Below are 12,664 nucleotides of genomic sequence, written 5' to 3' on the forward strand. Positions count from 1 at the left end.
TTCCACCAATTAAAGGGCTGCCAGGTAAAGGTTTAACATGGGCGTAGCTCAAGTATAGCAGCATCGGCGGGACAGCTAATGTTAACGTAATCAGGTTAATAACAGTGCACTTGGGCAGAACAATGTCACTTGAAGGGCCGGTGGTCAAGAATAGTGATATGAGTGACAGCCACGGGCTGCAATGCATTGCGCTGGGTGGATTGTTGCATCACAACGAGCATAGCGCCGGGTGGCTAAAACACAGCGAAGTTGGCACAGTGGGGGGCACAGCTGGTGCATCTGCCGGTCATCTCAGTCTACCAATGGCAACCTGGGGTCAATGTCTGTGACCTCGTGCCAGCGAGCGTTCGACACTTCACGTGGCCTCAAAGTGCACCTAGCCTGGTACAAGCGCCGTGACGTCACCACCACTTAGTGGCGAATGGCAACTGTTGTTGCAAGGCTGGTGGTTAAGAGGCTTTCATCTAGCGGTGGATTGACCATGGCTGCTGATTACAGTTGTTTTTAAACTGACACCCTATTAAGACTCAGTTGAGATCCTCGATTTAATCCAAAAAATATTCAATCATTTGGGTCAACACTGTTTTGTCCACGGACTTTAAATTAATGTATGTTTTGGACAATTACTGCCAATTTTCTTTACAAATGCTTTGTAAATTCAAATGAGTATGGCAAGTTACACATGGCCATCATCTTTTAAATCTTGGACTGCATAACATGAAATTGCTTCAAACTAATTGAACGAATTAAGCAATGACTTCTCAAGTGTCATCAATACGTGGAGCTACACACATGCTCATATGTAGCCACATACTGTGTAGCCACATACTGTGTAGCCACATACTGTGTAGCCACATACTGTGTAGCCACATACTGTGTAGCCACATACTGTGTAGCCACATACTGTGTAGCCACATACTGTGTAGCCACATACTGTGTAGCCACATACTGTGTAGCCACATACTGTGTAGCCACATACTGTGTAACCACATACTCTGTAGCTACATACTGTGTAGCTGGACATGGATTGAACTCGTTGGTGGGCAGCACAGCAAAATCCATTGTCGTTATGCTCCTGGATCGATGCACCATACCACCAACCCTCACGAAAAGGCGTGAAGTATGGCTAAAATAACCCACATGGTGTGGGGAGGGGCTCTCACCCAGCAGTGAGCTGACAAAAGGCCTGTGCATGTACATGGTGGTCCAGATGTCTTGTGGTCCCCATTTAATTATAAACTTTTTTAAAGGTTTATTTAAAACAGAAATTAATATGCAAAGGGGGAAAAATGTTACTGGTCAATTAATTGCGATTTACAAGACACCTGGACAACTCTGTATTGAAACAAAAACTTTTAATTGATTTTAAAGAGATCTAGTGACGTCACTGCAGTGTGCTGTGCTAATGAATCAATTAACATTTCACTACTATGCCGTTTACTCTAACAATGTATAATTTTTTAATCCATGTCGACCAATCTCAGTGGAATTGCACGCACCTCTCTCATGCTTCTTTGCACACAAGGATTAAAAACAACGGTGGGCTTGGACAGGACGCGTGTCAAGAAGCGGTGATGCCCGATGGTTGAGAACAGTGGAGCAGCCGCTGACGGATGGAACATGCCCAAAAGGGCATCCTTCGCAGAGAGATGAAGCAGTGAAATCAATTCACGCGCATGATCTTGGCAGATTGCTGCATGCGGATTCTTGCACGGCGAGAGCATTAACAAATGGCGGTGGCTTGGAAAGTCCTTCCTATACTCAAGTCACGTTGTATTGCGAGTGCAAAAATAGACTCACATGTTGAATGTATTGTACTGTAATTAGTCCACCCGACGATAACAGCCACGAATGCTGGCTTCAACAAATCACAATGCAAAATTTCTTCAATGAAATAGTGATACCATAGTGACTATCAAATCAGCAATAAAAATACCGAGGCAACTTTATCAAAGCAACCTTTATTTTTACAAAACTAGACGTTAACACAATAGTAAATAAATTGCATTGCCTTAGTCTGGGTTTACGAGTCCCCAAGGATTTGCAACAAATTATTGGCATCCTGAGACACCCTCAGGCTTGGTATAAATCATGTGGATGAGGTTTGAAGATCCTTTCTTCATAATCATGTCTTTGGGGTGAATAAACAATCACTTTAGTCCATGGCCCAGAGAAATGAGTTTCACTGTAGGAGGCATTGATAAGTATGTATGTTAAACGGCTTTCGCACCGTACGTAACCAACCGTGCTAATCGGAGGTGTCAGACAACAAACTAAACACAAAAGTTAAACACCTGGTGAGAGCACCGCATGGATGTGAAAAGTGAATAGGTGTATCTACGACCAAATTGCCCACAACATACCTGATGTCGTCAGATCTCAAAATCTAAGCAAGCTTGAGCCTGGACGGTGTTTGAAGGAGCAACCACCATGCATAAAACAGCTGCTATAAGCTATGTGGGGCTACGGTATAGGTAGCAGAGGGCAGTGCGGCACAACTCTTATAACCCAGGTTATCACGAGTGCTTGTGACCCCTTTCACCAACCCACACTCACAAGCATGGTGCATCATGGTAAAATTCAGCCCCACGACCCACACGGCATTGGAAAGTCTTCATCCAGCAGTTCATTGACAAAAATGGCTGCTACGCACGAGCACGCATTTTAGTTTTTGGACGGAGCAGCGGGCAGGTTGGCGGACGCCTGCTCCAGGAAGGCGAGGGGCCCCTGTGTAGGAGCCTCCCCAGGAGGACCCTTGCGGGGCTGTCCGTGGATGTCCTCAAGCACTGCCTGCCAGTGTCGTAGCTTGCCCAGGTGCCGCTGAATGAGAGATTCCTTGCGCTGAAGTTCGGCTTTGAGGTCGGTGATGTCCTGTGGATAAACGCAGGCGTAAGGGTGGTAAAGGCTAGCGATGAAAAAGCTTGAGACGGGTGCGTTTGAGAATGCAGTTCAGAGGGATAATGTTGTCTCGATCAGTACAGAGCATCTTCTTTGGTTCTTTCGGTAAAGTCACGTAGAATGAGAATAAAATAATAAAATAAGACAAAAAATCGCGTAGAATGAGAATAAAATAATAAAATAAAATAAGGCAAGAATTTTATTGCCTTATTTTATTACAATTTTAATTTATTTATTTTATTCTCCAGCGCTGTCCTCCAGACAGTCTCGTCCCTTCACCTAATGAAGGCCGCTTGTGTTGTGGCCAAAACGTCGCGAGAATATTATTGTGTTATTTTATTTTATAAATTTATTATTTTATTCTCATTCTACGTGACTTTACCGAAAGAACCAAAGAAGATGAATCCTTGGAGTCACGAAAGCTTTAAATCGAAATTCAGTACAAAGCAGTCGTGTTATTGGCTCCATAAACCCTGTCTCATCCAAAAACAGATTTGTCTCATCTGATACAGAACCCTCGTCACATACCATTATAAAACCTAGTGTTAAATTAATTTAAATCAACATCATATTTAAATAGAAAACCTCATATTTTTCAAAACAGAACATTAATTTCAACCAAAACAAAACCCCATCTCATTAAGGTGCATTGGCTATTCAGTGGAATGGTTTTGAGCTACTCCATAAATTATACGAAAAATGATCCACAAGTGAACTCCAATTACAACGATTAAACTGCTTACATTCGCCACATTGTCAATCCCCCACACATGATTAGCATGGTTGGCAACGTACGGTGGGAAAGAAATTCAACATACATACCTTTTGAGCATGCAACGAATTACCGTGCGAATGTGCAAGCCCTATGTGATCATACATCGCGCATTGCACGCAACTGTGTGTCACTTGCATTGTGCGTTGCATGCGATTGTGTGCATTGTGTGCGAGCAAGCATACTGAAAAGTTTACAAACCTCTCGTATAACTTGCTCCGGCTTCTGCACCGAAAGCTGTAGTCGCTTTTGCAGGAAAAAACTTTCGCATTGACGAGCCACGTCCAGGAACCTGTGTATGCTCTGGTCAACCCCTGCACACACACAGATCACCATCACCATCACTGGGATCCATTTTATCATCATTAACCATTATCCAATGCTGGATAAAGGCAAGCCGTGACTTATGGTCTTGCCATGAACTCATCCACCGAGCACCTGGATTTAAGTAAAATGCATCACTTATTCTCTCTAATCATTGGACTTATTTTCAAGCATCCTCCTTTACTTGGTTGCCAAGGAATTATTTTGATGTCACTCACGACTGATACAAGCTGTAGCTGGGAATAAAATTCAGGTTGTCTGGCTTATAGCACAGTGTACTAACCACTGTACCAATGTAGTGATTAATAATAACGTAATAATTTGAAATGTACCATGAATGTCAAATAAATACATGGCAACGAGACAGAGATGCATAGGTCGTCTTGACTGTTGAGTTAAGTGGGCTTGGGCAGGACACCATGGCTAAAGGGATGATGGCTGACAGAGAAGAGAATGCTCCTGAGAGGATGACTACTGTAGATATGGAACAATGAGACCAATACATGTGGAGGCCTGAGGATAGATAGCGGAATATTAGGCCTGTAAGCACAGGCGACCAGACTCATCATAATGTTTTTGTCCATTGTGCAGTGTTTGCCACATCAGCCTCGTGTACCATGCCAGCCGTAATAGACACTCAGTAACAACACATGTCTAATCAGTCTACGTAGGATTCATGAATTTGGCCTTTTTGCGTGTGTGCTTACCCGTTCTGATTTCATCCTGGTCCGTGCTGTTGACATATTCTTGAGAAACGAGGGAGGCACAGCAAGCCTGATATAACGAGAAAATAACACAAGGCTGGATTTGTTTAATGAATTATTTCACCAAATTATCTCCTGTGTATTCTTTTCCAAATTTCCCCCCCAATTTTTTTTTATCCTGAAATGTCACATCGGCGTCATGTTATGAGACAATCCGTTTGGATCTCTCCCTCTGTGCAAGATAACACCCCGCTACCTCCGACATCCCTTCAAAGGACTTCTGTTCCACACAGTAGCGGGCAGCGATTTCCAACTCACTCGACCAGAGTAAGTTTCAATGCATAACAACTTATACAGTACAGTATTTGCAAATACTTGTGGTCAGAATGCAAACAAAAACACTGCTAATATATGCATTGTCTTTGGAACGGATTGGTCCACACCAGAGACAGCTTTCTTTGGAGCCTAGTCTCAAATGGTGTTAGACCTCTGGTCTAATACTGAAAGAACCCAGAATATGAAGAGTTTTAAGTCTAAATTTACCATTTGGTCACCAAAGAAAGCGGTCTCTGGTGTGGACCAATCAGTTCCACAGACAATGCATATATTATCAGAGTATGTTTTTTGTTTGCATTCTGACCACAAGTATTGTGGTTAATGCAGACATAATTCCTTGTAAAAGGTTTCAGTTTTGTGTTTTAACATCTTAACACCTGTTTTGTTGCCAGAAAAAAAGGGGAAAAGCTATTCTCACGCTTGAATGCAATGTTGGGGGTCCCCCCCTCACCCCCCGTAACCTTTATGCTACTACCAAAGTATTTTTCCTAAACACATTTCAAGTGCCTACAAACCAAATCGCCCAGAATTCACCGATCTCGTTCAGATTTTGCACGCTCCGCAGCCTTGAGCCTGTAAAGCAGGGGTCGGGAACCTATGGCTCGCGAGCCAGATGTGGCTCTTTTGATGATTGCATATGGCTCGCAGATAAAACAAAATATTCTCACTTGTTTTAATCCATCCATCGATTTTTCACTGCGCATGTCCTGTTCAGGGCTGCAGGAGCAATTGTCCATTATTTTAATTGGATGATACTGGCCTACGTTTGCCGTTGCTGGGTAAAACAGGTAAACGCCCCCTTTTGAATCAGTCTGAGACTGCGTCTGCTCGGTCATTAGCTCAAAGCTAACCCTTCGACGAAGAAGATGGCGAAAAGAAAAAAAGACGACGAGTATCGTACATTTCAGGACGAATGGACCGAAGAATTCGCCTTTGTGGAGAGAGCGGGTTCTGCGGTGTGTCTAATTTGCAATGACAAAATTACATCGTTGAAACGGTCGAATGTAAAGCGGCACTTCGACACGCGCCACGCTACCTTTGCATCAAAATACCCTGCGGGAGACAGCAGAAAGAAAGCGTGCCAAGAGCTGAGCAGGGTGCAAGCTAGCCAGCAGCAACTCCGCGTATGGACCCGGCAAGGTGACTATAATTCGGCTAGCTTTGCTGGTTCTTTAGCAATAGTGAGGAACGGAAAACCATTCACAGATGGCGAGTATGCTAAAACGTTCATGCTGGATGTAGCCAATGAACTTTTTGATGATCTTCCGAACAAAGACAAGATAATCAAACGGATACAAGACATGCCTCTGTCGGCAAGAACTGTTCATGATCGTACCATCGTGATGGCAAACAAAGTGGAGGAAACGCAAGTGAAGGACATAAATGCAGCGCCGTTCTTTTCTCTGGCTTTGGATGAGTCAACAGACGTGAGCCATTTGTCGCAGTTCAGCGTGATTGCAAGATATGCTGTTGGTGACACACTGCGCGAAGAAAGTCTTGCTGTTCTGCCATTAAAAGGGTCCACAAGAGGTGAGGATTTATTCAAGTCTTTCATGGAGTTTGCTCAAGAAAAAAGTCTACCTATGGATAAACTTCTCTCAGTGTGTACTGATGGTGCTCCGTGTATGGTGGGGAAAAACAAAGCATTTGTGGCGCTTCTCCGTGAACATGAAAATAGACCCATCCTAAGTTTCCATTGCATTATACACCAGGAGGCACTTTGTGCTCAGATGTGTGACAGGCAGTTTGGCGAAGTGATGTCGCTGGTCATTCGTGTGATCAACTTTATTGTTGCCCGAGCCTTAAATGATCGCCAGTTTAAAACACTGCTGGATGAAGTTGTAAATAACTATCCTGGTCTGCTTTTGCACAGCAATGTGCGTTGGTTGTCAAGAGGGAAGGTGCTTAGCCGTTTTGCGGCTTGCCTGAACGAAATCCGGACTTTCCTTGAAATGAAAGGCGTCGGGCATCCTGAGCTAGCCGACACCGAGTGGCTCCTCAAGTTTTACTATCTCGTAGATCTGACTGAACATCTGAACCAGCTCAACGTGAAAATGCAAGGCATTGGAAATACAGTGTTATCCCTTCAACAAGCTGTATTTGCTTTTGAAAACAAGCTGGAGCTTTTCATCACGGATCTTGAAACAGGTCGTTTACTACATTTTGAAAAACTGAGCCAATTTAAAGATGCATGCACAGCAAGTGAGCCCATTCAAAACCTTGATCTCCACCAGCTAGCTGGCTGCACATCCAGTCTCCTACAGTCCTTCAAAGCACGCTTTGGATAATTTCGTGAGCACACTCGTCTTTTTAAGTTCATCACCCATCCAAACGAGTGTTCACTGAACACAGCCGACCTGAATTACATCCCTGGTGTCTCCGTCAGAGATTTTGAAGCAGAAGTGGCTGACCTGAAGGCCTCAGACATGTGGGTGAATAAGTTCAAGTCACTGAATGAAGATTTGGAAAGAATCACACGACAGAAAGCGGAGTTGGCGAGCAAGCACATGTGGACAGAAATGAAAAAACTCCAACCCGAAGACCAGCTGATTCTCAAAACTTGGAACGCGCTTCCTGTCACATACCACACACTGCAGCGTGTGAGTATTGCTGTATTGACCATGTTTGGATCTACGTATGCATGTGAGCAGTCATTCTCACATCTTAAAAACATCAAGTCCAACCTACGATCACGTTTAACGGATGAAAGCCTCAACGCTTGCATGAAGCTTAACCTCACCAAGTACCAACCCGACTACAAAGACATCAGCAAATCCATGCAGCACCAGAAGTCGCATTCATGGTGAGTGTTATAACAACATTATTGAAAAGAATGAATTCAGAGGCTTATTATACTGACATTTAGTTGAATTCACTTTTAAAATATATTATATGGCTCTCACTGAAATAAATTTCCATTTTTTTTGCTTTCATGGCTCTCTTAGTCAAAAAGGTTCCCGACCCCTGCTGTAAAGTGCTTGGCAGGGCGAGGCTGCATTGTGGGCAATAGCAGCAACATTAATTGTCGTCATGGACTTCAATCACAAACCCGCCCCGACAGCGCGGTGATGCACGATTAAAACCTCCACGATCCGCAACACGTGGGGAGGCCCTCATTCAGCAGCGGATTGACCAAGAAATGTACAGCACTACGACCGCATTTCCAATCGTGCAGCGATCGGGCGTCATGTTGCGATGACACTGAGAAGCTACCACTGGATGCCCTTCCAGAAAGAAGTGCATCGCCTTGTTAGAGAATGGCCTCTGAGAGAAAAGGACACTACGGTACTTTCAGCTGCCTCTCATGCACACACACGGGTGGTGGTGGTGCCGCCGCCGCCGCCTTCTCATCGTGTTATCACGGTGGGCATTTCCACATTCCGACGGCGGGAACAAATCTCTCCGATATAAAAAATAAAAGAAAGCCCACCACAGGCACACTTCTTGCATGACTTTGATGTGAACAGCCCCCTTGTTTCAATCCACTGCTGGACGATGGGCATCCCTAAGCCGTACGCTCCATCCACCCCCGGGCCACCGCCACCCACCTCGGGGCCCCGCGCCCGCCGGCCAAAGGCGTCGCTGCACCGGCAGAGGAACCAGGAAAGCGGCGCGATCTACGCAGAGGCCTACGCAATCCCGACGACCCGGCGTTGCAGACAATTTGGCCCCGGCTTTAACGGTTACCTCGAAAGCCGCCTCGAAGTCGTCCACGAGGTTGGTGGTGGCGCGCGGAGCTCCCTGCTGCTGCTGCTGAGACTGTTGTTGCTGCTGCGGAGGCGGAGGCGGCGGCGGCGGTGGAGGAGCGAACATCGCCGATGAGCCCGGAGTGGCCATGGCCGCCTCTGCAGGCTCTTCGTGCACCGCATCCGGTGTAGGCGGGCGCGTTTCTTTGGGAGAGTCCATCAGCGCCGACGTTCGTTGCACTCCGAATCGCCAGAATTGCGGGGTCCAAATTTCCGCTATATATGGCTGGGTGGGGGGGGGTTGGGCCGGTCGGCCGCTCCATGCACCGGTTTTGGTGCGGTGAGGCTGCGTTGTGGGTGGCTAGGGGTTGGAGCGAGCCGGAGTCGGTGCATCACGGTGCTGCTGCTGTTGTTGACGAACACGGCGACAGATCGGTGGGCGCTCGCTTTCGGTCTGCAAAGGTGAACATTTTCACAGTTCTGGCAAGACGCACGATGACGCTGGTTGTTGTTGTTGTTATTGTTGTTGTCATCGCCAGCGAAACGTCGTACTCGAATTGTAACCGTTGTGGGTTTACTCCTCCAACACACCGGGTGTGCTGAAGTATAGTTACTAATCGCCACGTTTGTGTTGACAAACTTTGTTGACGAGCTTCTTTGCCCGTGCTAGGACGGAAGCTGTAATATTTGCGAAAAAAATTGAGCAGAGTATAATTGTATCTTGTGTGTAAATTTAACGGCAGTGAATCTTGCACGAAAGAATGTCATCAAACACTTCACTGCAGTTCAACTGTAGCACTGTATTAATGGCAGTGATTTTTGCACAAAACTGTCATTAAACACCTCACTTCATGTCACTGTAACACTGCATTTAACTCACCTTCAATTAGTAAAAAATCACTGCTCTGATAATTTATTTTTTCTTCTGCTTTCGCTCGCTGGGGTTGTAATCAATTTGAATTCGATACAATGTCTGGAAAATCACAGAGAAATGGAAATATGTTATCATAATTTTAGAAGCAAAAATTAGACTTACCTTTTGTTTCAAGTGCTGAAGAAATAAATAAATACACCATATACACTTTGTCGCTGCGTATAATTATTTATTTGATTAACTTTAAATAAAGAAACGTCAAGTTGAAAGCGAATTTGCGTCAAAAAAATGTCTTATGATAGTAATGACGGGGGAGGCCTCTTTTACAGTGACGTCACGTACGGATGTAGCGCTGTGCTGCGTATATTTATGTTTTACCGTCACTTTCTGTAAAGAAACGTCATATTTGAAGCGACTTTGCGAAAATAAATATATTTCTGCTTGACCTTCTTCCGCGTGAGTGTAAAAATCCACCCGCTCATGATTATTTTATTATTAATGACGGTGGGGGGAGTGGCATGTGGAGTGACGTCACGCGCGTTACACACATTTCTGGGTTGTAGTAACTGGCTGTGTCGGGTGGTGGCGGGTTTAACGACACATTAATATTTAACGTGATCTAACCCCAAAAAAATGTTTGGTGGAAGGTGATAATTGCACGCACTGAAGTCGGTGCCAGGTAGACCGATGTTTGGGTCTCGAATGAAGAACGCCTCATTCAAGCCCCAAACATCGCACCTCCTGGCATAGACATCCATCATCCTCCTCCTCAAAGACACCAAACAGTGAGTGAGCTACGTAGCTCTTTATCAGAAGCGACCTGGATATCACAAATGATAGCTGAACGAAGTGGCTTATCAGGTAGACATATATAGCAGCCAAATACTCTAAACGCATGTTAATTCAAAATGTGGAGGGAAAAACCTGCACATTTTATAGCTGTTACATTAAGGCAGATCCTAAAGTATGCTGACATATACAAATCAACCTCTGAAACCCACTTGAAGTTGCTAAATCCTCTCTTTCATTCTGCTTTACGCTTTATCTTAAAAACCACTCCTTTCATCACCGAGATGTTTACTCCGAGACTGGTTATCAGCTCCTCTTGCAACTCAGAGAGGGACTCATTGGGCCAAGTTTATATAAAATGCACACACACACGCAAACACGTAACTCAGTCCCTTACCGAGGCACTATTTATTCAGCCTCAACATCGTAGGCGCTCCACGGCAATAAAGAAGTTCACTGCCGTGGACACAAACCCCACGTGGTTCCCACTCGTTCTCTGTCGATGCCCCAAACTCCTGGAATTCCATCGCTTAAATTAGTGATTGTTATTCTCCCATCTTAATAATCATTTGATGAAAAAACTTGTTTTTATACTAATTTCTGTTTGCTTCATCGATGTATTTTAATTTGACCTTTGCTCTTTCTGTGATCCAGTTCACCGTTGCAAATGAGACTCCTCCAGGTCTCTTGAGTTCTCAGCTGGTCACACAAAATCAACTTCAACTAAATGACTCGCCTATTTACTTACCCACTTAGTCAATCACTCACCAGCCAGCTCACTCACTCGCTCAGCCACACACTCATTCACCTACTCACTGTGGCAAATGAGGCTCCTCCTGGTGCCTTGAATTCTCAGAATCAGAATTTGTATTTAGACTGGAAGGAATCTGATGAGCTCTTAAGCTGAAAATAGGTTTTCCCCTTTTTTTCTGGCAACAAAACAGGTGTTAAGATATTCTTAGTTTTTTCGGTAAAGTCACGTTGAAGAGAAACAACAAAATAACAAAATATATATAAAACAATAAAAAATTCTCACGACGTTTCGACCATAACTCAAACGGTCATCATCAGGTGTGTCGGTTTGCATAAATTTATTTTGAAAACGGCATATTTATTTATTTATATATAAAAAAATAACGTTTGCGTCACGCGCAACTATGGCAGTTTGCCAGGACTAGTCCATCTATTTTTTGAAAAGAGGAGGGGGGAGACGAAATTTGTTTTATATATATTTTGTTATTTTGTTGTTTCTCTTCAACGTGACTTTACCGAAAAAACTAAGAATATGAATTACTGCAGTCACGAAAGCTTTAAATCAAAATTTAGGTGTTAAGATGTTAAAACACCAAACTGAAACCTTTTACAAGGAATCATGTCTACATTAACCACAATACTTGTGGTCAGAATGCAAAAAAAAAACATACTGATAATATATGCATTGTCTTTGAAACTGATTGGTCCACACCAGAGACAGCTTTCTTTTGAGCCTAGTCTCAAAGGGTGTTAGACCAGAGGACGCCAAAAGGCGTACAGCACAAAGACAGGTTTCCCCTTTTTTCTGGCAACAAAACAGGTGTTAAGATCTTAAAACACCAAACTGAAACCTTTTACAAGGAATCTTGTCTACATTAACCACAATCATATTTTGGTACTGGCAAAGGAGGTCCCATGATGTAGCTGCTCACCCAAGCTCTCATTACTCTGATAGTGCTTATCTTTGTGCTGTACGCCTTTTGGCGTCCTCTGGTCTAATACCGTTTGAGAATAGGCTCAAAAGAAAGCTGTCTCTGGTGTGAACCAATCAGTTTCAAAGACAATGCATATGTAGTGAGTCCAACTGAGTCGCAGACGTTGTCATGGGAGCAACACTTTATTACATCAACTCAACACAATATAACGTAACCTACACTCGGGTGTTGAATGCCCATCTAACCACGCTACCGCAGAACTAGACACGATCCCACTATCCCGGTCCGGACCATGAGCTGGGTCCCGGACTGCGTGGCTAGAGGCTTCTTCAACCCGACGTGGATCTTCACTCACTAACAGTTAGGAACCCCGAGCCCCACACGGGGCCCCCATTATATCGGCCTGGACTGGGGCTGGCTCCACCTCTCGCTCCGCCCACCTTCTCGATCTCTCTGGCCCTTTCCCGAAGGCTCCCGAGAGCTCTTCTATACCACATGACCACCCAGCGGCCCCCGTCCACTGGTGGCCCCCCTCCAATATCATCCGGTCACGTGTTGGCAGGTCAACCAGCGTATCATGCCCCAACGTAACC

General features: G+C 44.7%; 1 protein-coding gene across 1 annotated transcript; it reads right to left on the reverse strand.

Annotated features, from left to right (window-relative positions):
- Positions 1-1,945: 1,945 nt before the first annotated feature.
- On the reverse strand, positions 1,946-8,988 carry MED28 (mediator complex subunit 28). The gene is made up of 4 exons (XM_032970752.2): positions 8,722-8,988; positions 4,702-4,768; positions 3,872-3,984; positions 1,946-2,871 (listed from the first exon to the last, which is right to left on the reverse strand). Exons 1-4 carry the CDS (start codon positions 8,938-8,940, stop codon positions 2,665-2,667), a joined length of 606 nt encoding a protein of 201 aa, XP_032826643.1. The 5' UTR covers positions 8,941-8,988; the 3' UTR covers positions 1,946-2,664.
- Positions 8,989-12,664: the final 3,676 nt, after the last annotated feature.

Source organism: Petromyzon marinus, chromosome 44 (genome assembly GCF_048934315.1).
Source record: "Petromyzon marinus isolate PM22_M1 ecotype Great Lakes invasive population chromosome 44, UKy_Petmar_22M1.pri1.0, whole genome shotgun sequence".
Classification (NCBI taxonomy): domain Eukaryota; kingdom Metazoa; phylum Chordata; class Hyperoartia; order Petromyzontiformes; family Petromyzontidae; genus Petromyzon; species Petromyzon marinus.